At 39.5% G+C, this 27,046-nt stretch overlaps 2 protein-coding genes across 3 annotated transcripts in view; one reads left to right on the forward strand and one right to left on the reverse strand.

The window, feature by feature from the left end:
* The first annotated feature begins 4,582 nt into the window (after nucleotides 1-4,582).
* Nucleotides 4,583-17,064, forward strand: lama3 (laminin, alpha 3). The gene is made up of 23 exons (XM_030727267.1): nucleotides 4,583-4,663; nucleotides 4,765-4,935; nucleotides 5,077-5,228; nucleotides 9,337-9,543; nucleotides 9,651-9,799; nucleotides 9,913-10,075; nucleotides 11,220-11,347; nucleotides 11,445-11,595; nucleotides 11,693-11,797; nucleotides 11,898-12,031; nucleotides 12,263-12,380; nucleotides 13,142-13,276; nucleotides 13,363-13,505; nucleotides 13,598-13,705; nucleotides 13,823-13,943; nucleotides 14,053-14,153; nucleotides 14,668-14,848; nucleotides 15,665-15,814; nucleotides 15,909-16,068; nucleotides 16,152-16,279; nucleotides 16,369-16,462; nucleotides 16,558-16,668; nucleotides 16,771-17,064. Exons 1-23 carry the CDS (start codon nucleotides 4,618-4,620, stop codon nucleotides 16,914-16,916), a joined length of 3,102 nt encoding a protein of 1,033 aa, XP_030583127.1. The 5' UTR covers nucleotides 4,583-4,617; the 3' UTR covers nucleotides 16,917-17,064.
* A 3,148-nt stretch (nucleotides 17,065-20,212) lies between these two features.
* osbpl1a (oxysterol binding protein-like 1A) overlaps nucleotides 20,213-27,046 on the reverse strand; it is a 37,900-nt gene continuing 31,066 nt past the window's right edge. The window contains exons 19-29 of one of the 2 annotated variants that reach the window (XM_030727983.1): nucleotides 26,836-26,970; nucleotides 26,610-26,707; nucleotides 25,868-26,050; nucleotides 25,581-25,688; nucleotides 23,336-23,425; nucleotides 22,195-22,321; nucleotides 21,893-22,006; nucleotides 21,678-21,801; nucleotides 21,508-21,598; nucleotides 21,223-21,243; nucleotides 20,213-20,844 (exon numbers count right to left, since the gene is read on the reverse strand). In XM_030727983.1, the coding sequence (XP_030583843.1) occupies nucleotides 20,742-20,844; nucleotides 21,223-21,243; nucleotides 21,508-21,598; nucleotides 21,678-21,801; nucleotides 21,893-22,006; nucleotides 22,195-22,321; nucleotides 23,336-23,425; nucleotides 25,581-25,688; nucleotides 25,868-26,050; nucleotides 26,610-26,707; nucleotides 26,836-26,970 (1,194 nt within the window). In that variant the 3' untranslated portion in view covers nucleotides 20,213-20,741. The remainder of the gene's footprint in view (nucleotides 20,845-21,222; nucleotides 21,244-21,507; nucleotides 21,599-21,677; nucleotides 21,802-21,892; nucleotides 22,007-22,194; nucleotides 22,322-23,335; nucleotides 23,426-25,580; nucleotides 25,689-25,867; nucleotides 26,051-26,609; nucleotides 26,708-26,835; nucleotides 26,971-27,046) is intronic. The other variant, XM_030727984.1, reaches the window with a different exon arrangement.

The following is a 27,046-nucleotide window of genomic DNA, read 5'->3' on the forward strand; positions in this document are numbered from 1 at the left end:
GTGCTGCTTTTGTTATGTTTGACCTTTAGTTGTTTTAACTGACCTGCAGAAATGTCAGTTCAACACTACCGGGGATCGCTGTGAGCGTTGCAAAGAGGGTTATTATGGAAATCCAGCGAACAGAACCTGTCGTGCCTGTCCATGTCCCTTTACAGAGAACAAGTCAGTGTGTGCATTTCCTCCACAGAGTTTTCCTTTTTCTTGTTTTGCATGAATATAAAGATCTTCTCTGTTTGTTTTAGTTTTGCTTTAGCCTGTCTGGATGTTGGCTCAGGAGTGGTCGAATGTTTGTGTAAACATGGTTACAGTGGAGTCAGATGCGAGAGGTTAGATATTATAACCACACAACATTTACGTCCTCTTTAGTGCGGCAAAACGTTACGCACTAATCCCCAGTCCTCGTCCTCATTTACTCTTCCTGTGTTTTTTTTCCTTTTAAGATGCGCATTTGGTTATTATGGTAATCCACTGGTGCATCGAGGCATCTGCAAGCCCTGCAGCTGCCAGGAGAATGGTTTGAACATGTGTGATTCTCTGACTGGAGGTGACTATTTACACAATAAAATAAAATAATATAAAATAAAATAAAATAAAATAAAATAAAATAAAATAAAATAAAATAAAATAAAATAAAATAAAATAAAATAAAAGTTTTAAAAAATGACCTTGGTCCCTTTGTGCCTGAAGAGCATCTATGCTAACTCCAGACTTCTCTTTGTAATGCGTCTGTTCTGTGTCGTCTCCAAGTAGCTGAGAAACTAGGCTAAATAATTTTGAGTGAAAACATTGCTGAAGGACACTGTCTGCAGTCACTGAGCTCTGAGACACTGAATGTGACCTCCAGTGGTACACAGTGTCTGGTTGCAGTGTATTTTGCTTTGATGAACGTCTGTTTTCAAATTTTCCTCATATTACCGGTTGGTGTGCTAGTTAGATGAAAGCATTTTCTTATTCTTTTTTTAAAAAAAAATTTGATGTAATTGAATAGAATTGATTTTAATCCAATTTTATTTATTGATTTAGTTTTGGTTGGTTGCTGTTTGGTTGTTTGATTTCCTACAACTTATTATTATATATCTTTGTAGGCTGTGCATCCACAGGGGCCTCTATCCAGTGAATGAAAATTCATTTTTAGCTATAGGTGGTACAGTATAGTCATTTTGCATTGTTCCTATTAGACAAACTGATTTAATTTGCAGCTGTATTCACAGGCTGACACAACACCTGAAGTGGCCTTAATGCGATGAGATCCACTTTACCATTTTTTCCTTTTGACAGAGTGCATCCCACCTGGTAACAGCGGCTGTGGTGATCACTGCGGTGGTGAGTCTGTGCTGCAAATTCACCGGACACATGTTTTGACCTATAAAACTAAGACTCACTAACTACATTTTTGTGTTTGGCCTTCCTTTTACTGACAGGGTGTGACACCTGTACTCACACTTTGCTTGTTGACTTGGAGCAGAAGGATGTCGATCTGTTTTGGCTGAAACAGCAGCTGCAGAACAGCAGTTATAATCCCGTATCATGGTCTAGTCTGGCCAACCTGGAGGCTGACATATCTGAAGCAAAGGTACCAATTCATGGAGGGGAGAGGTGTTTTTTCTGAGTAATTATACTGCCCTTCTGAATATTTGCCATGAAGGACTTGAGGAAAATAAGTCACTTCCAGATCATCCAGCAACATTTCTCCTAGTTCAGAGTACTTTTTATCTGATGTTTCCTAGATCCAGATGGGGAGGTACGGTACTGCTGTGAGACTCCTGAATCCAAAGGTTGAACAGCTTGAGGCAGATGTGGCTGTTGACAGATACGACTTGTATCAACTCATTGATGAGGTACCTGGGGTGAATTTTCCCACATTAATCAAAATGAAACTCAGCCAAGAGTTTGATGGATCACTGTAATTTTGGAATTTTGAATTGTAAATATAAACTAACATTTGAATACTGCGAGAAAATTGTCTTCAAATGTCAGCCAGAAAACCCCCAGGAATCAACCACAACTTTCCCAGCTCTTTATGCTGATTTATTAATACGCGCTTTCCAAATTTTTTACCAGAACCTTCACATTGCACCATATTTGAAGAAGATCTTGGAGTCTGCAAATGAAACTAAATTAAAAGCAGAAGATCTCTTTGAAGCTGGCTTTCTTCTCACAACAATACACGGTATATCTCTGAAATATGAAAATGTTTGTTCTCTTCTGAATGTGGACTTATTCCTAAATCTAATCATTTCTGTTCAGTGATATCAGCTAGACCGGCAGATCTTGCCTGCCTCTCCCGTCAAAGACTTTGTGACACTTGTTAAAGAAACTGAATTACCTGTTCTGTCAAAGTGGGCATCAGCCTCAGGTATATCATTAACGGCACTGTCTCTGCTCTTGTCAGATCTGATAAAGCGGCTAACTGAGGTGAAACCTGAAGATTCAGTTTCTCTCTCTGAAAAGGACAAAAGATGGATGATGGAGGAGGCTCGGCGCACAGCGCAGGAAATGAGAGACAGAGGCTGCACTGCTCAGAGGGACAAAGCAGGCAACGAGCAGGACGAGGCGCACAAATGTTAGAGATTTTTTTTTCCCTTCAGCATAGAAATTAAAGCATGCTTATGAGGAGAGAGAGTGAGGATAGGTTGAAAATGGACACACTGGCATTCGGTTCTTTGAATACAAACCATGTATTTTATGTCAAGCAGAAATTATTCAATAAAGACCAGACCCCTTTGACCAACTGAGAGCATGCCAACTTTTCATGTAAGGAATAACCACATTGACATTTTAAGAAATACAATTTTTTTGTTAGATGACCAACTGTTATCTCTGTTTACTAAATATGAAACTGCAGCATATCAGCTGGAATCAGAGGGGAACAGCTGACTCTATCCAAATGTAAAAACACCCACCAGTAACTTGAAAGGCAACTACTGTACTTTATACTGTAGATGTTCTCTTCCTCTTGTTTACGGTATTTATTCTGAGATAGGTAGCCAGCCAGGGCATGTAGCTTCATACTAAATGGCTGGATATAACCATCCATCCCCGGATAGCAGAATTATTCTTGTGAAAACATCAGGCCCAGTATGCTTCCTTGGACTGACCTATATTTCCACATTTGGGGTTATTCTAGCTATCTGGTGTTGACTGACTGCCGGCAAAATCAATCTGTGTCTGCGCAAATCAAATATTCTGGATGTGGAGATAGCACTGACTGTCATGTTGTATGTGACCCAGGGGCTGGTCATTTATTGAGCCAGGAAAAACACAAATATGTGGCAGAAATATTGCTGATCAGTTAAGCCATTGCAAAAATAACACCGCAGATTAATAGTTTCATTAAGATACTGTTTAAATTAGAGTTAGAAGACACTCTCTGGTCAGTGCCCAATATCTCTAAAATCTAAATTTTGCATATTTTCCTCAGTGTTAGACCTCATCAACAACGACGTGATCGTTCCTGCAAAAATGAACCAATTCATCCTGATTCAGAGCTCAGACTCGATCATGGCCACGGATGCTGCTGTGAGGGAGGTGGACAAGCTGCTGTTGAATGCAGAGGACACAGTGGACACAGCGCAGGGTCTTAACCTCAAGAGTCACACCACCCTGCAGCATCTGCAGGTAATTGGAGTGAAAGCTGTCACTGGTCATGTCATACATTTCTGATAACACCGGTATATCACTCATCATTTTTCAGGCTCTTAAAGCTCAGCTGGATAAAGAACAAAGCACTGTTCCTCCTGTGACTGAAATGACTAAAGATCTGCTAAAGAACATCACTGGCATCATTTCGGTGATTGAGGAAATTAAAAAAGTAAGCAGGTATATTTTCATAACTCCTGGGAAATGCTGGACTTTGCAATTAAAGTTTATTGGGTTTAAATTGCAGGGATTTGAGAATCAATCAGCTCAGTTGGATGATGCCAAGCCGAAACTCTTTAAGAAGTTAAACAACAGCCTCCAAATGATGGCGAAGGTGGAAACTATAACCAAGGCAAAGGAACATGCAGAGGAGCTCAATGGAGTGGCAACAGAATTACAACAGTGAGAACAAACAAAGAAGCAGGATAGATTCAGATTAGATTAGGCTGAATTTCTTGTTCACAATAATTCATCATCTTGGCTGTTTTTGCAGAGTGCTTCATACCACTACCAGTGGCACTTTACTGGACAGCCTTCTGGCTACAGAGGCCTATGACAGCATCATTAATGCAGTAGGAATGGCTGAGAAGGCAGCAAATGAGCCTAAAAAGACTGCTGGTCAAGCCTCAAAGGTAACTTTGGTGCTGTTAGTAAGGGTTAATGAAAACAATGAAAAAAGTGTTTATTAAAAATAGTTATGTAATTCTTCAATGATGAACTAGGATGTGAAGAAAGGAGGTCTGGTCACCAGGGCTGAACAGCTGAAAAATTATTCAACTCATCTATGGAGCGAAGCCAGTGACACTCAGAGTCACCTTAAAAGTCTGTGAAATATTATGTGTATCAAGTATATTTAGTTTGAATGTGCAAAATCAAAAGGTTTTTTTTTTAATGTCCTTTTGAACAGTGCTGTCGAGTACAGTAAATGCTCACAGGAATTGTGTAAAAAAGCAAAAGAAAAAAGGAGAATCGCTGAGAATGGACACCTCAGCCATTGGCGATAGCCTCAAGAAGATCAGCAGAGGTCTGTGGAGCACTTGAAATTTGACTCAGAGAAGAAAAGAAATGTCAAATTATTTATTGTACCTGTATATGTATATTTTTCTTTTTTTAATTTTATTTCAGAGGACACAGCGGTACTGATAGGGTCTGTGAGAGAGGCTGCCTGTGCTGCCAGCTCTGCAGTCAGTAACGCAAAAGCGAGACTGAGAAATATCAGTGAGGAAGTGGGAAGAATAACTTCAACAAATATCAGTGTGAATATAGAGGATATATTGACTGATGCAGACCAGGCTGGTAAATATTTAATGGTGGAAAACACACATTTAACACCAAATTCTCCTGACTCACCTTTTAGATTCATTAAACGTATTTTTGCAGCTAAAACACATCATCATCATGTGATGGTTTTATGTGTCGTGTGTCTGTCTGTTTCAGTGAAGGGCTTCGACAAAGCGTTCCCTGTAATGAGTGACAAGCTTGCACAGGTAAAGGCTCTTGCTAGGAAGATGTCTCCTAAACCTAACATGACCGAAAGCATCCAGAGAATCAAGGACATCATTGAGGAGACAAGAAACTTTGTTAATATGGTAAAGTTGTCCTTTAAATTTAAGTTTTTTTGTTTTTTCTCCTCGATTGCCTTTTCAGACCTGATTTAAAGCTGCAACAATCTGACTTTTTGTGACAGTACTATGTGCATGGGAAATGTGCAACTTGCAGGCTGAGCCTCCTGAGCCTGTCAGCTGTCTCTGCAGTTTTCCTCAGCTCCATGGGACTTTGTAGCATCCTTAAGTTTTGTCTTTTCTTTTTCTGGGTCACAACTCTCTTTTAGTTTAGGTTCAACATTCTCATAGCAATGCTTTCTGTCACAGCAGCTGTTAGTGGGAGAAAGTGTTTATGCCACGCTCACGCCACATCTGTGGAAGGCTAGGGATGGGAAAGATTCTGGCGTTCAACACTTGCATGCTTCCTTCACCTGTAACTGATGATGATGATGATGATGGCAGCTGCCAGTTTCCTTGTGCTGCTGCTTCACTCTCACTCTTGGTTATCCCAGCTGTCTGAACAAATACAGACTAGCAAAGCTAAAACTAATAGTTAATACAAGGTTAAATTATAAATATGTAAAGCTAATTCGATCGTGATATTAGGCTCAACAATTAAATGATAATTAGAAACATTTATATGGTAGTTATATTCTAATATTCTAATACCGATTTATTGGTGGCCCAATATTATCAGCTGATATTAGCTATTGATATTAGCTATTTGTTGATCTACTGGTATTGGCATTTATATTGGTCAGTAAATGAAAAATTTTAAAGTAAAGAGATGGGAGAAACACCCTTCAACCATGTTGATGTTGCATAGTTTGCCCACCAGAGGGCACTCTACAACTTCTCTGTTGGCAGCAGTGTTTACAAACGCAACAACCAGCTGATTTGGGCAGTGTGACTGAGTAAATAATTAAGAATGCATAACAAATGTTAGAGAAATCTGTTTATGTCAAAAAAAATCTTCATAATCTTAAACTATAAATTTACCTTGTAAATGCTTTGTAATGCATACATAATTATTTCACTGACTGATATTTACAATAATTTGTTACTTTTTTCTAAATCTTCATAATTTATTATGATATTTCTAATACAATCATAACATAAATTATAACATTAATAAATTCTAATTATATATTATAAAGTAATGTTTTAATAGTAATATAATTATAACTAAAATATCAGTTTATGTGTAATTAGTCATATTTTGTTGAGAAAGGTCCAAAAATCCAAACGTTTAACACAAGGCAAGCGGTCATGCAGGGGAAGGCAAAAAGACAAGTTCCAAAAAATGGGCTGAGTTTAAATGTAACATATGATTAATATAACTTTTATTTCCCTTATTTATTCCTAAAGTTGAGAAATTACTGTTTTACAGCTGCCAAAATGTAAAAAATCCACCTAGCTTAATAAAATAAATGTAATATAATAACCTAAGATATCTCAGAAAGATCAAACAAATGCACAAAAGGTAAATTTAAGTTGAAAATCGACCCCCCCCCCCCCCCCCCCCCCCCCCCCCCCCCCAAAAAAAAAAAAATAGCTCAAATATGAGAAAACCAAAACATACATTCAACAAATCAAAACTAATCATGAACTTGGAAAAAAAATAACAATACATGAAATTGAAATACTTGATTTCAAGAAGTCAATCTGGCAACAGGAAAATGAAGAGTGGGTGGTATATGTGCCCGGCTGAGTGATTAGCTGGCTGAAGACAAGTGGCACAGAAAACTGGAAGAGAACAGAGTGGAAGCAAAAGTAACTGAATTACAACAAACAAACAAACAAAGAAAAAAGGAACAACATGTGCAAACAAAATGATTTTAAAATGAACAAGGCCAAGATTGGTGAAATAGGTTCACGTTTTTATCTACCAGGCAGGAGAATAGCAGCAACATTTTGGGCTGACAGCAATCATAATTGCGCCTTCCCTGATCTGGCATATAAAGAACTGAAATACGCCCATCTGGATGTGGTAAAAGCACGGATCACCATGGATCTAACACTGAGGAAAACATGCAAAATTTAGATTTTAGAGACACTGACCAAAGAGCGTCTTCTAACTCACCCTTTATTAAAATTTAAAAGAAGGGGTTTGACTTGAATTAGAAATCTTAGCTTTGATGACAGATTAATCTGAGAAATCTAATTTCAGAGAGGAACCAAAAATCACACCGAGTTTCTTGGCATGAGGTTCACAGTATGAATCCAGAGATCTGAGAAATTCAGTAACAGTTCTGAACTGACTTGCCCAAAAGGGACCTGGTTTAGGATTTCACTTTAATTCCCACTGAGGTGGGAGGTGGGAGCTGAGGTTAAAACTCACTGAGGGTGAGTTTTAACCTCAGCTAAACAGCATTTTAAGGAGTTGACTGTGTCTGGTTTCAGAGCAAAGTAATGTTATGCTTTCTAGATATGGACTCGGGGAGCAGCACGTAAAACAGGGCCAAAAATGGACCCTTGTGGTACTTTATGGGTCATGCTTTAGAATAATAGGCACCAATACTAATGGAAAAAAGCCTGTTAATCAGATATGACTTCAACCAATTAAGAGCAGCAGCACCGTGGATATCAGTACGTCGCTGAGGACAGGAAATTAATACTTCATGATCCACTGTACCAAATGCAGCAGTAAGATGAAGTAATGAAAAGAACAGCTGAGCAGTCAGCATTGGGAACACAATATATCATTAAAAACACTTAAAAGTTCAGATATATATACATGTTCATGTATGTTCATTTTAAATTCATCGATTTTATGTTACACTTGGTGTTTTTTCTCTCTCTGTATGCTCCTTACAAAGACAGCTCATTTGGCCTTGGAGTGTGCAGATCTTATCTTCAGCCTTAAATTTGTTTTGGGCAAACAAGGACAGGGCACAGAAGTGGGATTTTATTTTGGCTTGATCGGTAGACAAAGCTAGAAGTATTTTTCCCCCATTGATCAGCAGTAACAAGGCAGCCAATTATGGGAAACAAAAGGTTTTCCAAAATAGTTGTACATCCCAGACTGTCACACAGCTTGCTCTGCCTTGTTTCTTCCCTGAAGATAAGGGAAAGCACGCTCAGGTCCTGTGTGTGTATGAAAGACATAACCAAACTCAAAACGACTGCTTTCCTCAAAATCACTTTATCAGTGTAGCCAGAGACACGCGATTAATCTCTTGTCTCTCAGGAAGTTTGAAGTAATCTGCTGAACGTGCTATGGCTTTAAATGAATTCAAAATAATGATGCTAGTGGTGAGTCCAAAGATTAATTTAAAAGGTCAAAATTATGAGATAGAAAATCAACATTTTAACTGAAGAATACAGAGATATAATTTAAAGAAAGTGTAATACAGGTGAAGGATCTCGTTTTACTGCCGTGTTAGATGTTTGAGGGTTTAACTCTCTGCCTGTTACTGAACTTTTTAAAAATCTGTTTTCCCAGCATCAGATTTCAGCTCACTTATCACAAACAGGTTTCCTTGCTGAGTTTGATAAGTCTGATCTTTTAGAAATAAAGAGACTTTCCCAGCTAAAATTATGGCTTTGATGTTAATGTTACAACTACATTGATCAAGCATAACATTTTGACCCCTGATAGGTGAAATGAATTACACTGTTCATCATGGCACCTGTTAGTGGGCGGGCTGTATTAGCGCACAAGTAAACATTTTTTCTTCAAAGTTGATGAGTTTAGAAGCAGGAAAAATGGGCGAGTGTGAAGATTTGAAGGTGTTTCACAAGGGCCAAATTGTGATGGCTGGATGACTGAGTCAGAGCATCTCCAAAACTGCAGGTCTTGATGGGTGTTCCCGGTCTGCAGTGGTCAGTATCTATCAAAAGTGGTCCAAGGAAGGAACAGTGGTGAACTAGCAGCAGGGTCAAGGCTCAGTGATGCACATGGGGAGCGAAGGCTGGCCCCTGTGGTCCAATCCAACAGATGAGCTACTGTAGCTCACATTGCTGTGAAAATTAATGCTGGTTCTGATAGAAAGGTGTCAGATTCCCCAAATCTCAATCAAATCAAGCATGTACTGGACAAACAAGTGTGATCCATGGAAGCCTTGTCTCTAAACTTACAGGACTGAAAGCATCTGTTGCTGACATCTTGGTGCCAGATACCACATGTAATTTCTACCCTCTCTTCTCACAGCTCTCTCTTGCCATCACTTTCAATGGAAAGGGCCACACTGAGCTTCACCCTCCGAGAAACCTCGAGGATGTAAAAGCATTTACAGCTGTCGATCTTCTCCTCAATCGCCATCACAAACACCCGTCCAAGTCTGATGCGAGACGAAAGCAACGGCAGGACAACCACAGAGATGCCAACCACTTTGTTTTCTACCTGGGTAACAAGAATGTGAGAGTGTACACTCGTCTGCACAGAAAACCTTATTTAGATTAAAAGGGATTTTTTTTTTTAAGCCTTTTTTTTTATACCTTATATTTCTTTTCTTTAATTTCTAGGCTCTTGGAGACTACATTGGGATGGCTGTCAGAAGCAGTGTGTTGGTTTGTGTCTATAAGTTGGGTGGAGTAGTTCACGAGGTAGAAACCAGCAAAATAACAGTCACCAATGTGAATTCCTCAGACTTTGACAGGGTTATCTTCCACAGGTACTCGTCACATGTGTTAGAATTTTATTTCAAAATGGACATGAATTTGCCATCTGAAAGTTTACATACTGTCACCAACATGCTGATTATCTCTGTGCCAACAATTACTGCAGAGTTTACCAGGATGCTGAAGTGAACATTACACAGAACTTCACATCACAGAAACCCATCAGTCTCCCTCCTAAACGTAACCTCCCAAACCAAATGGCAGGCGTCCTCGACTTGGATCCAGACAGCATCGTTTTCTACGTGGGCGGCTATCCCGACGACTTCACTGTAACAGTCTCTGCTGTCATTTCATCCTGTCTGCAAAAGTGTAGTTTTCAAAAGGGTAGAAACAGAAGGAGGACTTGTATTACAAAAGTATTAAGTGGTTCAAATTCAGTTAACAAGCTTGTGCACAGTTGTAAATGTAATCATCATAAAATCATCATGACTTTATTTGTAAAGCACTTTTAAAAGCGCACACAGTTAAAAAAGTGCTTCACAGTTTGGACACACACTGAAGAAGTGAACATATCTCAGCATGCAAACACACAGTCAAACATATGGTCTTACATTTGTTCATGCAGACATTCTTCCATGCAACCATTTGGTGTGAACTGTAGCCAAAGATAATGTGTGAAAGATTATCCTATAAAAGAGAGTTTTCAGCAAACACAGACTCAGTCTGTTCCAAAGTTCAGGTGCTATAACCTGAATGTGTGGTCGCCTCTGGACTCAAAATAAGAGCATGGAGCATTTAAAAGATCCAATCAGATGATAGGAGAAAGGAGAGACTGCTAAAATAAGGTCTCAGCATATAGAGCTTTATGTGTAATTAATACAAATTTTAGAACAAATTCTAAATTTCATGGGAAGCCAGTGAAGGGAAGCTATGGAAAGTTATTTCCAGCAAGAAGAAAAAACAAAACAAAAGAAAAGCAAAAACAAAAACAAGGTTTATTGTAAGTAAAGATTTTGACTCATGGGGTTAAATTATGAGGTAGAAAATAAAACTATTAATATTAGGTTTTTACACTGCAAGTCATAACTCTTTATCGCAGATGATTTTCTAAGTAATTTTTGACAACTATGTGGCATTTTTGATGCAAAGAGAAGTGTTTTTTTGTAAGCCATCATCATGATTTTGATTTGGTTTTGATTTAAGCCATAGTAAGAATGGTAACTGTGATGTAATAATTATAATTTTTTTTATATATATAATTTTTTTTCATGGTGAAATCTATTTAACTGACAAAACTCTCATTCAGAGACTGAAAATGAACAATTTAAATGCAGAAGGGTAGCTTTTGTGAAGCTGAAATACAGGTTAATGAAAAATACTCTGAGAATAAAAATGTGGTTAAAATCATTTGCGTTAGTAAATGACATGTTTACTTTTTCAATCCAATTTTCAGTCCTCTTTTTGTTCTCTTAGCCTCCAGTGGAGCTGCGTTACCCCAGGTACAGAGGAGCCATTAAATTCTCCCACCTGAACGGTAATCCTATCTGCCTGTATAACTACAAACATGCGGCCAATATGGATGCAAAGCAGCGTACTGTGAAGTAAGCATCAAACAAAACAACTTTCAAAAATAAAGGCCTGACATTGTGCTGACTAGAAAAGGTTAAATAATGATTAAATTATCCCTAATTTGTTTAGGATAGCCGAGCAGGAGTTGTCTGATTATTATGAAGGAAGAGGTTACCGCATGGCATTCATAAAGGATCCTGGCAGGAAGAAACGACGACTCTTCAAATTTCACACAAACAGCCGAGAAATAAATGCCTTATTATTCTACATTGGAAATGAAGTATGATATTGATTAATGGGTAGAACATCTTTGCAGCACCTGTGTCACTGAATGCTTTACAAGCAGCTTTAAAACTGATGTGCTTCTTCTGTTTTAGGAGTCTTTTTTCTGTGTGTTTGTGGAGAGAGGTTTCCTCGTGCTACAAGGTCAACAGGCTGACAGAGAGATTAGACTTCAGAGTGCTGAAAGAGTGTCTCTGTTTGTAAGAAAAACAATTCTTTCCTTAAAAAAGGAAATTCCTCCATAAAAGTCACATTTTTTGTTACAGTTTTGCCTTACTGAGCATGTGCTTCCTGTCTCAGGACACACAGTTTGCAATTGTTATTGCAGACAAATTTACTGTGCACTATGGACCAAAGAAGATTTCCACAGATCACATTCAAACAAACTACATGAATTATTACGTTGGGGGTCTTCCAGCACAGCTCAGAGAGAGGTAACAGAACACACATAAGATGCATTCAAAATCATATCAAAATCAACTTCCTTTGGGAAGGAAACAAATAAAACAAATGCAGGAATGACAAAAAAATTGGACCACTCTCATGACCATCACTGCGTGGCATATAAAATGTCAGTGTCAATGTGTGTTGACTAGTCTAGAAGGAAACAGTATCAGATAATCAAACTGACCTTTTCTATTGGCCTGTCTACCTTTGAATCTCAGACACAACATCACAGCTGCACCACTCAGGGGATGCGTGGATCGCTTGACAGCAGATGCTGAGATTGTGGAGTACAACAGGACAATAGGTGTCGGTAATGGATGTCCAGTCTCCTTACTGGTAAATTACCAAAAATATGTTAAAAAATCTGCATTAAAATTTCTCTCAGAGGATCAGAGGACTGATTGTTCCTAAAAGATGGACATAACAGAAAGAAACCTTTCAAAGAAGCCTCAGTTGGTACAAACCTGCTATCACAGCATTATTTATCTGTTTCTCCAGTTTTAAATCACTGTCCAGTTTCACAACAAGGTTGTTTACAACAGCCTAACGTAAGGATCAAGTGGGCCCAGGTCCAATTTTGTAGTACTGCTGGAACTACTGGGTCTAAGTATCATGACCTCAGGCTTGCTCTCAGTAAACTTTAATGAGAGCAGGCCATTGACAAACCCTCACCATATGAGCATGCAGTTTCCCACAGTTTCCCAGTCAAAGCCACCCCTTACTCACCATATCCACGATCCATGATGAACAAATTGTTGTTATTCATTCAAGTCAGTAATGTGACATGGCCAATATTAGCTATCACAGTTATTGGAAATACCACTGAAAGCAATGGTGCAGCAGCAGTTTGTTTCTTACTTTCATAGTAAAATAATGTAACTGTCACAGGCTTAAATTAATCACCAGCAGCTACTCATTAAGGCTACGGAAGCAAAAGCTCAGTGTACTGAACTTCTACAGTGGTGGGTTTTATTACTTAAAAAGAACTTTTCATTTGTAGGTGGAAGAAAGTCAATCACTGTCTTCCTTTAAAGAGCTGAATGAATAGCATGTAGACATGGGGGTCTAATACGAGTGTGTTTGTGGCTTGTGTATAGGGTGTTCGTGCAGCTACATTGAATTCGTCTCTTTCTGTTGATTCGCCGTTGGTCTGGGATGAACAGCCATTGAGAGTCTCGTTAAGCTTCAGGAGCACAGGCAAGCAAGGTGTTATTCTGAAGAGCAGCTCTCAGGTAAATCCTGTGCGCTGCACTTTTTGATTTAAAAGAAAATCAAAAGGAAAAGATCAAGATGGTTTTAAGCACTACTCTCTTTACAGGGCTCTGAACCTATCAGCAATCTCCAGTTGTCCCTGGCTGATGGCTTTGTGGTTTTTCACAGTTTTAATTATACCCTGAGGTCGGATGAAAGGTATAATGATGGAGTCTGGCATTACTTGTCTGCAGTGGGGAAGCCATCAGGGTAAGATCTACCAGCTTTTTGCTGACACCTGGATTTTATTGAAATTAAAACTTAAAATCAGCACAATACTGAAGCTCTTGTGATTTTCTCAGGCTGATGCTTAACATTGACAATGTAAATGTGCGTCCAGGACATTCAGACCACATCAGGCTCCAAGGAGGAAAATTCAGAGGCTGCGTTGCTAATCTTTACACAAGCAGGTTTGAAAACCTGTTCACATTCTTTGAGTTGCTGCTCTGATCAAACTCACATTTGTCCTTTTGTCTCACAATAACATTATTCAAAACTTTTAGAGAAAATCTCCTCATTTCACACAGGTCGAGCATTTTACCCGCTGATCTGAGCTCATTGTCACAAGCTGGAGACATTGTCTTTGGTCAATGCAGTCTGCCCGTCCATCCGAACTCCACAATAAAAAGGTCCCAGACACACAACCCCGTAAGCACATCAAACTATTATTTTTACAGCACCCTCTATTTCTGTTGTCTTACTGCTTTTATAATGTCACAGTAACAGTGGTGATTTTTCTGTTGTGTGCCAAATTAAGACTCTAGCAGGCAGCCAGTGTAGACCCCAGAGAGCAAACCAACTCTATGAGGAAGACAGCTGGGTCAGTTACACCCTTCCACAAGAGGACCTTAATTATAGGTAAAATACTAAAACATAGAAATTATTATGGCATTTTTCATGATTGGTTTTAGTTGGGTAACCTTTATCCATATATCTATTCATTCATTCAGCCATCCATCCATTCTCTTCCGCTTATCCTATTCAGGGTTGCGGGGGGGCTGGAGCAAGAGGCAGGGTACACCCTGTACAGGTCGCCAGCCTGTCTCAGGGCTAACACAGAGAGAGACAGACAACCATTCATGCTCACATTCACACCTATGGGCAATTTAGAGTAGCCAATTAACCTAACCCCAGTAACTGCATGTCTTTGGACTGTGGGAGGAAACCAGAGTACCTGCAGGAAACCCATGTAGACATGGGGAGAACATGCAAACCCCACACAGAGAGAAGCCCGGGCCAAGGTGGACTCAAACCCAGGCCTTCTAGATGTTATTCTAACTGTGAGGGATGAATAGGGCAGCACGCCACTGTGCTGCCCTATTCATTCATTCATTCATAAACAGTCAAAAGGACTTTTTTCTTTTGCTTTCAGGCCTCACTTCTCTCTTGATATCAAGACCAAATCACCCAAAGGGCTCATCCTGCACATAGCAGGAAGAGGAACCATCCCCCTCCTGGCTCTGTACATGGCCAACGGCAAGATCAAGATGTCCCTGGGGCAAAACAGAATCATCCAGCACAAGGAGCGGAGCAATGATGGCAACTGGCACAGAGTTTGTGACCAAGATCCACTACAAATATGAAGTGATAAAAGTAGCAACTCTTTAAACATCAAGTTCCCGATTTCAAAGGAACAGTTGCAGAAATGCATGAATTTTGCTGGCTTATCTCTCCTAGATTTTATCAGCCGTATGATAAAACTAGAACACAAGAAAACCTACTAAATGCAGGTGAGACTATTTGGACTGGACAAAAAGCAAAAGAAACACAGGCTAACGGTAGATACTAAAAGACTCAAGAGAAGAGATTAAATCTCTAAAGAAGATATCGATGAACTAAAAAAAGGTAGACAGAACTAGTACAAAACTACAACAAAACCTCAAATCACAATATGTTACTACTGTTGGTACACAGGCAGCTGGTATTTTAATAGAACCCTTCATCCAGTCCTCACACTTTTGTTTTTGTTTTGTTCCTACTAGGCTTTGATTGAGCAACACATTTAACAAAAAAACAAAAAAAAAATCTGAATGCAGGCAAAGCATCATAATTTTTCATTTAGCAAATTTGGACAAAACTCAAGAATAAATCTAACTTTGGTTCTATTGTTGTCTGACTTTATATGCACAAATTTGTAGAGTTTACAAAGTGCGTGCATCACTCTTCTGGTCAGAAAAACAGAAAAACAATAGATGACTTGGTGTTTTGTGACACAAACAATCAGCATATAACTCTAAAAATAAATCCTTTTTTGCTTTTAAGAATGCTCAGTTACTCGAAGTTTATTTCTGTGCTTATATCTGTATTTCTGTGTGATAATGAAGCTTCTCCCTGTGGATGGCTGAGTTTGTCTGTTTGTGTGTGCGCAGGTTGAGTTCAGCGTGGAGAAGAGCACTTTTCATCTGCTGGTTGACGGGATCCGTGTGACTGACGGTCACTTACTTGATAGTGAGGGATCATCTTTAAACCTGGACAACCCTGTGTATCTGGGTGCTGACATGAAAAGCAGAATCACTAAAGTCTGTATCAGACTCTGGTTAAGGCAAATATTTTCCCATGTCTTTTTGTTTACATGCTGACCCTCTTCTCTTTTCTCTTCTTGTCCTCTCTCAGGGACACAGCATTCCCACAAACACTGTTATCAGCTGTATAAGGGAATTCAAAATGAATGATGTATTTGTGGGTGCACCAGAGGTCAGCCACAAAGCCTCACCGTGCTTTGATGGGCTCACAGAGGAAGGGACATACTTTGGTGGCGGTCACATCATTTTAGGTTTCTCCATGTATTTTATAAATCCTGATGCTGCTGATGTACTTCAATCACAAACTCATAAAAAAAACCCATTTCTATTCTAGATAACTACTTCACTGTTGGCTCTCACTTTGAGTTATCCTTCGAGCTGCGCCCTCAACAGCTCACAGGTCTTCTCTTCCACGTTCAAAGTGACGAAACCAGCCTTAATGTGTTCTTAATGGAAAACAAGGTAAAAGCTCTCACTCGTGTGACAGCTAATTGGGTAGCAATTCAAAAGAAAAGCTGCATGAGATGACAAAATATGTTATATTTTACAAGGTGGGTGTCAAAGTAAATGATGGTAATGGAGCCGTTAGCGTCTCAGTAACGCCTCGTAAAAGCCTCTGTGATGGAAAATTTCATGAGGTTACAGGTAGGACATCTTGTATTAAAATTAAAAAAAAAAACATCTAACTACCATGTAGGTAGTCCTGGTTTTAAAATTATGCTATTATTGTTGTTTCTCAGTGTCCAAACAGAATAAAGTGCTCAGACTAGTAGTGGACTCCACATCCCAGGAAAAAGCAGGTCTCAGATCCACCTGGTATTCAACAGCGCTGGATTCACTTTACATTGGGGGTAAATCCATCAAACACTGAGCATAATATCTTTCAGAGAGTATCAATTTGTTGTCTTCTAACCTGACCAGAATCTCTTTATGCTTTTCTTTTCTCCAATTAGGGACAACAAATCAAATTGGAGCCCCTGTGTCTTCACCTTTTGTGGGCTGCTTGCGAAAGGTGGAGATTAATGGAAAGCTGGTCGCATTTGAGAGAGACTCCAGGGTGGTCCATCCTGTGAGCATCAACAGATGCCCTGCAAATTAGTGACGTCTCTCATGACGAACAGGGATGGGAATACAGAACCTGCTTAGGCTGAAAGCAAGCAACACATTTTCCAGTCTGTCAGGATTGTGTTTCTCTAAGCTTTTCAGTTCCTTATTTCCATCACAGGAATGTTTTTCTGAAATTTGTTCATTACTAAACAATGAATTTAAACTCATAATAGTTGATGTTTTGCATTCCTAAATCACATGCAAGTTTATTTTCTACTCTCTTCATACACTATGTTCAGACTTACTGATAATAAAACAGCTGCACTGAAGCGGAGAAACTCAATGTCTACTTTTGTTCACACACAGAACACTGATCAGGTGAGGAAACTGACTGAGGCTCTGATCGATGCAGCTACAGCATCATCCCATAACATGACAAAAACTTATTTGCTTTAATTTAGCAGTGGATTTTTAAACAAATCCATCCCATTTGTGCCTCCAGGGCAGCCCAGTGGTGTGGTGGTTAGCACAGCATTGGCTCATAGCAAGATGGTCCTGGGTTTGAATCCACCGGCCGGCTGGTGTCTCTCTGGTGTCTCTGGGTTCCTTCCACAGTCCAAAGACATGCATTAACTGGTGATTCTAAATTGACCATAGGTGTGACTGTGAATGGCCATCTGTCTCTCTTTGTTAGCCCTGCTCATGTTTTGGTGACCTGTCCAGGGTGTACCTCACCTATCACCCTATGATAGCTGGGATAGGCTACAGTGCAACTGTGACCCTGCATTGGATAAGTGGAAGAAAAGAAATGGATGGATGGATGTTAAATATCTGAAATGTAGCATTTAAAATATTTTTCTGTTAAAACATCAGTAGCTCATCATTAACACACACCTTTATTAATCAGTACAATAACAGAATCCATATGAGACAGCTGCACTCCATTTCTGTGTTAAATAAGGTAATATACTCAGCTAGCTCATAATGACAGCATTAATTCCATCCTACCTTTGACCATTAGATGGAGTGCTTCCCTTCACGTAATGTGAGCTGTTTGTCCACATTTACTCTCAGCAGGTGGTGGCATCAACAGATTACCAAGAACTTCAATTAAGAGTTGAGCCACTTTCAACTTTTTAACTTATAATTCGTTGCACATCAACAAGGTATTATGGGAGGTGTGGTTCAAGTGAATGAGATAACTGGATTTTATTATTTTTTTTACACATTGCTGCTTTTTGTTTTCTATCTAAAGCAATAGTGGTTTATAAAACACACAGACTCAAAGACCGCATGTTCCCCTGTAACTGACCAAATCATGCTGTGAAGCTGCTTTAATGTTTCCGCACAGTTCATGCATACGGAGCAGGTGAGTTATTATTTTGCTGAGTACAGAGGAAAATAATATAGGGTTATCATTTCTAGTCTAATTATGTTTTTAATTGTCACAAAAATAAATGAGTAAAATTAAATGTGTAATCAATTACAATTCATGGAAAATAGATATAAATATAAAACAAATTATGTCTGCAGTTAATTAATGTGCGCATGAACAATTACTTTAAATAACTTTAAGTGTCTCATAGAGGGCATTAGATGAGTAACAGAATATTCAAATTACCATATATTATTCTTTGTGCAATATGTAAATTACTACACATCCATACCAGTCTGCATTAAATGGCTAATAAATAATCATTACAAATAGATTATTTCATAGATTGTACAGAAGCGTTACCTTTAACAAGTAAAAAGCTCATTATGAATTATTACACTGAATGTGGATTAGAGCTTAAATGAATAATTGCTGTAGTTGGTCATGTGGCTTAGCCAAAAAAAAAAAAAAGTTTTATTGACAATCCAATTTAAATGTATAATATCTCTAAGAACCAAATAAAAAAATAAAAAAATAATAAATAAATAAAATCAGTCTATGTAACCAGGGTTTTCTGAGCAGTGTGCCATGCGGGCTTCCAGAAAGAGAAGCCAACAGCACTTAGCACACTGTGGATGATGCTATATGTAGGGCAACTGCTCATTGATTAAAAGTGCTTGAACAGGAAAAGAGGCTACAGTGGAGTTTACAACATGGATGTAAAAGCACAAAAAAACCCATCAAACACCAAAAAGCAGCACGAGACTCTCATAGTTGGCTGCAGTGGACAGTTTTTCATAGTTTTTAAACAGCTGTTTCACTTCAGCTCTTTGTTATCACTTCCTTGTACTCTGCCGCTGACTGAAAGTCCAGCAACAGCACAAGCATGGATAGCCCACAGACCAGCGGTTCCACGTGCTTTTTACACTAAACAGCTACAATATGTCGATGACGGTCTGCAAAGCTGTAGGTCCTGTGTAGGACCAGTGCACAGCCATACTGGTCCCTTTAGATGCTGACAGTTGGTTGTTAGCAGCCATTTCAGGCTTAATTTTCCCAAGAGGGCCACATGAGCAATAAGCTGAACTCAATTCTGCTCGATATAAATTTGATCTCTTTATAAGTTTATTGGTGCAGCCCTCCACAACATTTGTGGTTTCTAACGCAGCCCTTTGGGAAAATTAATTGCCCGCCCTTGTTGTGTGGTTACCATGTCACTGGTAGTTGCTTCCTGTGTGGATATCCCTTAAGCTCAACTAATGATGTTTTTGTTTTGTTTTTTAATTTTATGAAGCATTTAGACACAGCAATCGGTGGCCTGGAAAATGAAGCCAATATGGAAGCAAAAAAATTTGCCTAATGGCCACTTCACTGCCTCCAAAAATTAGAAAGTGAGTCAGTCCCCATAAACTGCGATCATAAATGCCCCAAAAGACAGTTCTGATCTCAATATCTGATCAGATATTCAAAATAACTGTGGGAGGGTGCAGTTTATTGAATATCCATATATTTACATTCCATTAAGGCTTAAAATTGGAGGTGTGACCACCTTATTTGACTGGTGGTTGTAGACCATCATTGTCTCCTCAGCTTCACCGCTGCTAATTTTGAATCACTGAACCGGGTGTTGCTACTCTCTTTGTGGTTTTGGTGCCTTTCAATGCATTTTTAATGAAATTATCAGAAATAATATGGCTTTCTGTGAGGTACAGACCATCCCAAAATAAATAAATAAATGTTTCAGTTTAGTGAGTGAAATTCTACTTTTTTTTTTTTTAAGTCTGTTACTTAGCATAAATTAGCAAAATTACCTTAGTGGATAATTAACCACTTCACCCTCATGTCTAAATATGCAAATTCTGGCTCAAAACAACATCGTGGTGGCCAAAATGCTGAGGATGTGCTCGTGGTTTATGTTCAAATCTATGGACTCAGAAGTCAGAAATACTAAAAAAAAGAAAAAAGAATGTCAGTAGGTTCTTAAAGTAACTTTATATGGTTGGGATTAATACAGAAAATATACAGTATATTTTATTCAATAATCTTTTTTCTTTCACAAAGCAAACTACAGGAGAAAATGATTAGTGGATTTTTCTGTGTAACACGAATCCAGAGTAAATGTAAATAACATGAGGTCAGTGATGGTTGAATTTATGGAAAGTATATATACACAGATATACAATTGGAGTCAAAACACTATTATGAACATTTAAAAGACGACAGATGGACAGTAAAAATCACAAACCCTATCCACTGTGCTAAAAGTCCATTATAAAGAGAAAACTCCGGTCTCTAAGTAAATGTGAATGCCACACTGTCAAACACGTTTATATATTTTTTAACATTTTCTGCACAGCTGTACCACCATAAAGCAGATTAAGGCCACATTGTTTAAGTACACTTGAGTCATATTGCTTGGTCTTGTAATATTCCATTAAAAAAAAAAAAAAAAAAACAGTTAATGCTGCTCAGGTGGTCATTTCTTTGTGCAGAGAAAGTCCTTTAATAAATGTCTGGCAGCTGGCCGTATGTCCTGTCCCAGTATCCACCACAGAAGAGCCAGTCCTGGGAGTTGGTGTGGGGGTTTTGCCCCTGTTGAAACCACCTAAAAAAAAAACCCATCATGGACAAACATCAGCATTCAGTGATCCCAGCAGTGGAAATAAAACTGAATACAAACCAGAGAAAGTGAGAAAGAAAGGTAAGGCATGCTTTTTGGTGGTTATCTTTGCCTAAAATTAACTGCACATAAGTAGGGAATGAATGATCTGGAGGGAAGACGAGGTGTTTGACTAATTACATTTGGTGCCATTAAGGGGAGCTGCCATACTGGTGGAAGGAAGAGTGGATTATAACATTTGTCTCTATCACATCAAAGTACACACAGTCGTAGATCATTTCTATATTAGAGACAAAGACGTGGACGTCACGTGATCACATCAAACATTTCAGAAGCATTAGTGAAACAGCAAGCAGCTCTAACCTCGGGCCAAGGGCGGGGCTCCTTAACATCAAAGTGAGGATGCAGTATAAAAACAAGACAAGTGAAGACAAAAATGGAGAAGCGTCTTGAACATTTCAATGCACAAAGATGAGAATCGTTAATTCATTTATGCACCATGAAAACTTCATATGAAGTAACAGCATTGCAACAGTATTTTATCAGCACTAATGAAGACTGTTGGCTTAATATTGCCAAGAATTAGTCGCTCCTGGTTTTAATGTCAACTGCATGAAAGTATAAAGAAAGGAGAACGCTCAGTCTCACCTCGTCTTCCACTCTTCATCCGCTTTGGAGCGGTTTTTCCGAGCAGCTCTCTGCTTCTCCTCGAGCCTCTTCTTCTCCTCGCTGGCGAGGTCTGTTTAAATATTTAACATTTTTTAAGTTTCAGTTTTTCCCCCCAGATTCACTTTAGGTGAAGTGCTATCAATCATTACCGATGTCACCGTTCTCCATGGCTCGTATGTCTGGTCTGAGCCTGCAGTCAGTCTGAGGGATGACTCCCTCTGTCTCCTTATGCAGCTCATTCAGCTGCATCGCAAACGATGTGAAGTTGTACATCTGCAATTAAAGATTCATTTGGTATGTTAAAACATTGTAATTCTTTTAAGAGTATCTAATAAAGCCCCAATGGTGCATTAATCAGCAGGACCTGGGCAGAGTTAGCTGGTCTCGGTGCTATTTTCCACAGCAGCTTGCTGCCAGAAATCACCTCCACAGTGTCTGCAGGTGGTGAGGGAACCTCCTCCTGATCCTCAGTGCAGCCCTGAACAGCACGACAAGCAGAAATAAATCTGAACAGACAGATGAGCTCCAACCAAGACACATCAATGCAGACAGTGTTAAGTATGAACATTAATGTTCCTTTGTCACATTTGCCACTGAATGACATTACTTATACAATGAGTCCGCACAGTGAAGTGCTGGGATGCCAGTGTGTTCAGTAATTCATACCGCATTGCTGCCCTTCTTCTCCTCTGCCCCTTTTTTGTTGTTTTTCTTGTGCGCTTCAAAGGCCGCTGGGTCAACAACATAGAGGCACTCTGTCCACTTCCCATAGAGAGCACACTGCTTCTTTTTGCTGTCAAACACACACAGACTTCAGAGGACTTGCATTAATTTCCAGAATACGTACTCTAACCGTAACACACACACACACACACACACACACACACACACACACACACACACACACACACACGCAAGCACATGCACACGCACATGTCCTGAGGCACAAACACTAGTAATGATTTCTGTTAGGTTCTTAGTCTCAACAGAAAAAAAAAAAGTAACAAAAGCTCAAAAAAAAAAAAAAAAATTTGTGTGTGGGAGACTTTTGGAAACTTCAGTCGAGACCAAAAACTCAGTTTTAGGCTTGGACATCATGTGGAGTAAACAAACGAGATCTTCTCATCTTCCTCACTGATAGCATCTCTTATTGCTACAGTAACCATACATATTTTGTGTGTCGCATGTTATAAACCACTGTGTGTATTTGGTCTTGTGATCGTGCACACTAGCTGTGTTTATGATGACTCATTGATTTTGCTTGTGCTCCATCTTTAACTGAACTGTCCCCTCTTTGTTTTTAACCGTTTGCTGATTTTAATTGCCCTTCCCCAAACTCGTGCATTTCGACTTTTATTTTGCACCAAAAGAACCAATTATCACTGCAATGAGTTATTAACCAGATGAAGTGTTAATTTATTATTTGCATAATGAGTCAAATTTGTAATGGGCTGCTACTACAGTTTGCAGATCCTGATTTACAAATGAAGCATCTTTAAACAGCTTCAAGCAGATTATTTAATCATATCTACCCAAAAATGTGCAGGGATGAGGGATGAAAAATTGAAAGTATCAGGCAGATAATTTAGCCATCTGACACTGACAGTCATTATGGAAGAAAACTAATCTTTCCAGGCGCTCATGGTGTCCTAGGGATGTAGTGTAAATTCTGACTTCAAGGTTAAAGAGGAGGATGTTTTCAGTTCTTACATCAGCATCTATTTTACTCAGCATTCAAGATTGAAATCAGTCTTCTCTGCAAAGACGGCTCATTATTTAAAAGACATCTCTGAACATCTTTCTGCACCTTTTATCCAGAATATATCCTTCAACTTTGTGCAGCTCTTTTCCAAAAAGGCCACATGGTTTGAAATTCAGGTAGCACCTTTCGCCAGTTCTGAGTGAAAAGAGAAAAAAGGATGAGTCATACAAGACTTTCTCATTTACTACGTTTTCTTCAACAACAGCAATACTTCCCCAAAATACACTGCACAAAAAAAAAAACAAAAACTGAAGGAACACTTTTTAATAGTATAATGTCAAATAAATTAAACTTGTGGCATATTGATCTGGTCAGTGAAGTAGTAGAGGGGGCTGTTAATCAGTTTCAGCTGCTTTGGTGTTGATGAAATTAACAACAGGTGACTAGAGGGGCAACAATGAGACAACCCCCAAAACAGAAATCATTTTACAGGTGGAGGCCACTGACATTTTCCCCCCTCCTCATCTTTTCTGACTGTTTTTTCACTAGTTTTGCATTTGGCTAGGGTCAGTGTCATTACCAGTATCGTGAGGCGATACCTGGACAACGCAGGAAATCCAGTTCCTCCAGGATGGCACATCAATACATGCCATTGTCAGAAGGTTTGCTTTGTCTCCCAGCACAGTCTCAAGAGCATGGAGGAGATTCCAGGAGGCAGGCAGTTACTCTAGGAGAGCTGGACAGGGTCCTTAACCCATCAGCAGGACCAGTATCTGCTCCTTTTTTCAAGGAGGAACAGGATGAGCACTGACAGAACCCTACAAAATGACCTCCAGTAGGCCACTGGTGTGGTCTGCTGGAGTCTTGATGAGGGTGGCCTGAGGGCCTGACATTCTCTAGTGGACCCTGTGCTCACTGCCCGGCACCGTGGAGCCCGAATACCAGAATTAGTAGGTCCACCACTGGTGCGCTGTGCCTTTCACAGATGAGAGCAGGTTCACCCGGAGCACATGTGACAGACGTCTGAAGAAGCTGTGGAGAGCATTATGCTGCCTGTAACACTGTTCACCATGACTGGTTTGGTGGTGAGTCAGTGATGGTCTGGGGGGCATATACATGCAGGGACCCACATGGATACTGCACAGGCTAAGCAACAGGACCCTGACTACCAGTATCGGGATTAAATCCTTAGACCCACTGTCAGAACCTACGCTGGTGCAGTGGGTCCTGGGCTCCTCTTGGTGCATGACAGTGCCTGGCATCATGTGTTGAAAGTATGCAGGCAGTTCCTGAAGGATGAAGGAACTGGTACCACTGGCTGGCCCCCCTTGCTTATCTGACTGGGAAATTATGTTTCGGTCAATCCGACACTACCAGGTTGCTGGTCAGACTGTCCAGGAGCTCAGAGATCCCCTGGCCCAGATCTGGGAGGAGTTCTCCTATTACACCATCTGTCGTCTCTCTAGGAGTATGCCCCGATGTTATCAGGTATGCATTCAAGCACGTGGGGGCCATAAAAACTACTGAGCACCATTCTGAGCTGCTGCAATAAAACTTTAGCAAAATGGACTATTATTATCTTTTCACTTTGTTTTTGTGGTGTCTTTGAATTCAGCCCTCTGTAGGTTGATAATTTTTATTTCGATCAAACAATGTGACATTCATTTGCTCTTAACACGCTGCCCAGTAGATATACAGCATGATTTTTTTCCCCATTGAGATCTGATGTGTAATTTTATCAGCTGTCTCAGACTTGTTCTTTAGCCATAATTTTAGCTCAGGATATTTAGATATTAGATTATTGTTATGCGTTCCTTTTACAGATGCATTTACTGTGTGATAATGAAAGCATAAATAACAGGAATAAGTTGTTAAGTAGGGTAACTAAGCTGGCTAGTAAAGGAAACTTTTGATGTGAAACATCATCGTTTCAGACAACTTTTTTTTTTCTTTATCTAACAAAGAAAAAGCGTGTACTACAACTTCCCATGAAAGCTAATGACAGTGCTTTAAATCTTGCAACACAAAGACTACTACTACTATACAAGACTACATAAAACACAGGTCCGTGTTTGGTTGGTTGGGCATTGTTTTCAATTTTAATTTTATTGCATGTACCAGTAGTGATAAAAAAAAAAATGTTTCATTTTGTTTTTCATTAAATAATTTATTAAAGACCAAAGGCTGCTTTCCATGTAATTATCACTCAATAAAGACACGTTTAAAATGCAAATGCAGACAGAGTAACACTGTGCACTGCATTTCACTTAATTTCATCAATTTGTTTTAATGAAGGCATTTTTAATACTTTAATAATGCTCAATAGTTACTTTATGTACAACTGTCTTACCTGTGATTGACCACCTCCACATTTCCATACTGTTCAATCCACAGCTGACCAACAATGATATTGTGAACACAACATGTGGGATTTGTCCATGTGTAGGCTTCATTGTACCTGGAGGGAAAAAAAACAAACAACAAAAACAATAAAACCCCCCCAATACATTTTGGGAAAATGTGCACTTTTAAGATGGTAATTAAAAAAAAAAAAAAAAAAATCTACAGATGAATTGGTGAGAGGATAAATTTTGATACAGGTAATATTTCCTTTTTAAAACAGCTGGTAAATCTTACTTGGGCAGCTCCAGTGTGATGGTACCTTTCGGCTCAGCTTCCACACTCTTGCCCCAGAACTTGAGTTTGGGGTAAATAGATCCATGAAAAACAAAGTCACGCTTCAAGCCCTCAGCGTGGAAGGCGCTGATCGGAGGGTGGTGGCTCACCTGCTCTGAGAGGAGCCTGAAGCCCAGATCCTCCCTGAGATAACCAGGGACACAGCAAGGATCAATGGAGACATTGTAGGACAGCTCTGTGTGTTTGCTATGCTGTACAGTACAGTCATATGCAAAGGTGTGAGCACTTATTGCTAAATAAAATACACCCACTGGCCACTTTATTTAGTACACATGTTCAGCCCCTTCTTGGCACACCTTAGGTCCCTTAGTACCAACTGAGCATTGTTTAAACTCCACAGCCTGCCTGAGTATTATTGCTGACCATGTGTATCCCTTTATGACCACAGTGCACCTATCTTCTGATGGATGCTTTCAGCAGGATAATGTGCCATGTCACAAAGTTCAGATTATCTCAAAGTGGTTTCTTGAACAAGACAGTGAGTTTGGTGTGCTCAAATGACCCCCACAGTCACCAAAAGGGGGTCCAACCCAGTACGTAGCAACGTGTGCCCAATCAAGTGTCCAGTAAGTGCATTTTGTAACTAATTATGCAGAGACTTGGCACTTCCAAAATCTCCAAAATGTTGCTAAACATTTTTAATGCCGTCAGTGTTGAACACGAGCAGCATCATCCCACTTACCGGACCAGTTCGTAGGTTTCTCCCAGCAGAGGGTTGAAGGGTTTCCCTGTTCGCTCCCACTGGGAGGCCACAGCAGACACTGCAAACGCAGCCACGCACTGCCACAGTAGATAAAACACGCACACAGCAAGTCAGAAAAACTAAACTCAAAGCAAAATCTAGTTAAGTTGTGCCAGTGTTTTGGGCAGTTTAAGTAATACAAAACCCATTTTCAATAGGGTACTACCTTCATTCTCTCAATAGAATCTGAAGATGCATTGGCTTGGTGGATGAGATACGTGTGCTCCATGTACTCTGTCAGACGCTGCAAGAAGCTGAGCGGCTCATTGAAAATCACTGGCATTGTAATCTTGGAGAGCTCCTGAAAGGGACATCAGGGGGAATTGAAGGACAAGGTTTCATTACAAAGAGAAAATAAAGTCCTTTGACAGAGCACC

Source organism: Archocentrus centrarchus, chromosome 4 (genome assembly GCF_007364275.1).
Source record: "Archocentrus centrarchus isolate MPI-CPG fArcCen1 chromosome 4, fArcCen1, whole genome shotgun sequence".
NCBI lineage: Eukaryota > Metazoa > Chordata > Actinopteri > Cichliformes > Cichlidae > Archocentrus > Archocentrus centrarchus.

Excerpts from the sequence above, each read along its gene's own strand:
- lama3 (XM_030727267.1), top strand. The coding sequence starts at position 4,618 with ATGGACACCTCAGCCATTGGCGATAGCCTCAAGAAGATCAGCAGAG. Across the intron at positions 5,229-9,336 it reads CAAGAAACTTTGTTAATATG|CTCTCTCTTGCCATCACTTT; the intron begins GTAAAGTTGTCC and ends CTCTTCTCACAG. Across the intron at positions 9,800-9,912 it reads GACAGGGTTATCTTCCACAG|AGTTTACCAGGATGCTGAAG; the intron begins GTACTCGTCACA and ends CAATTACTGCAG.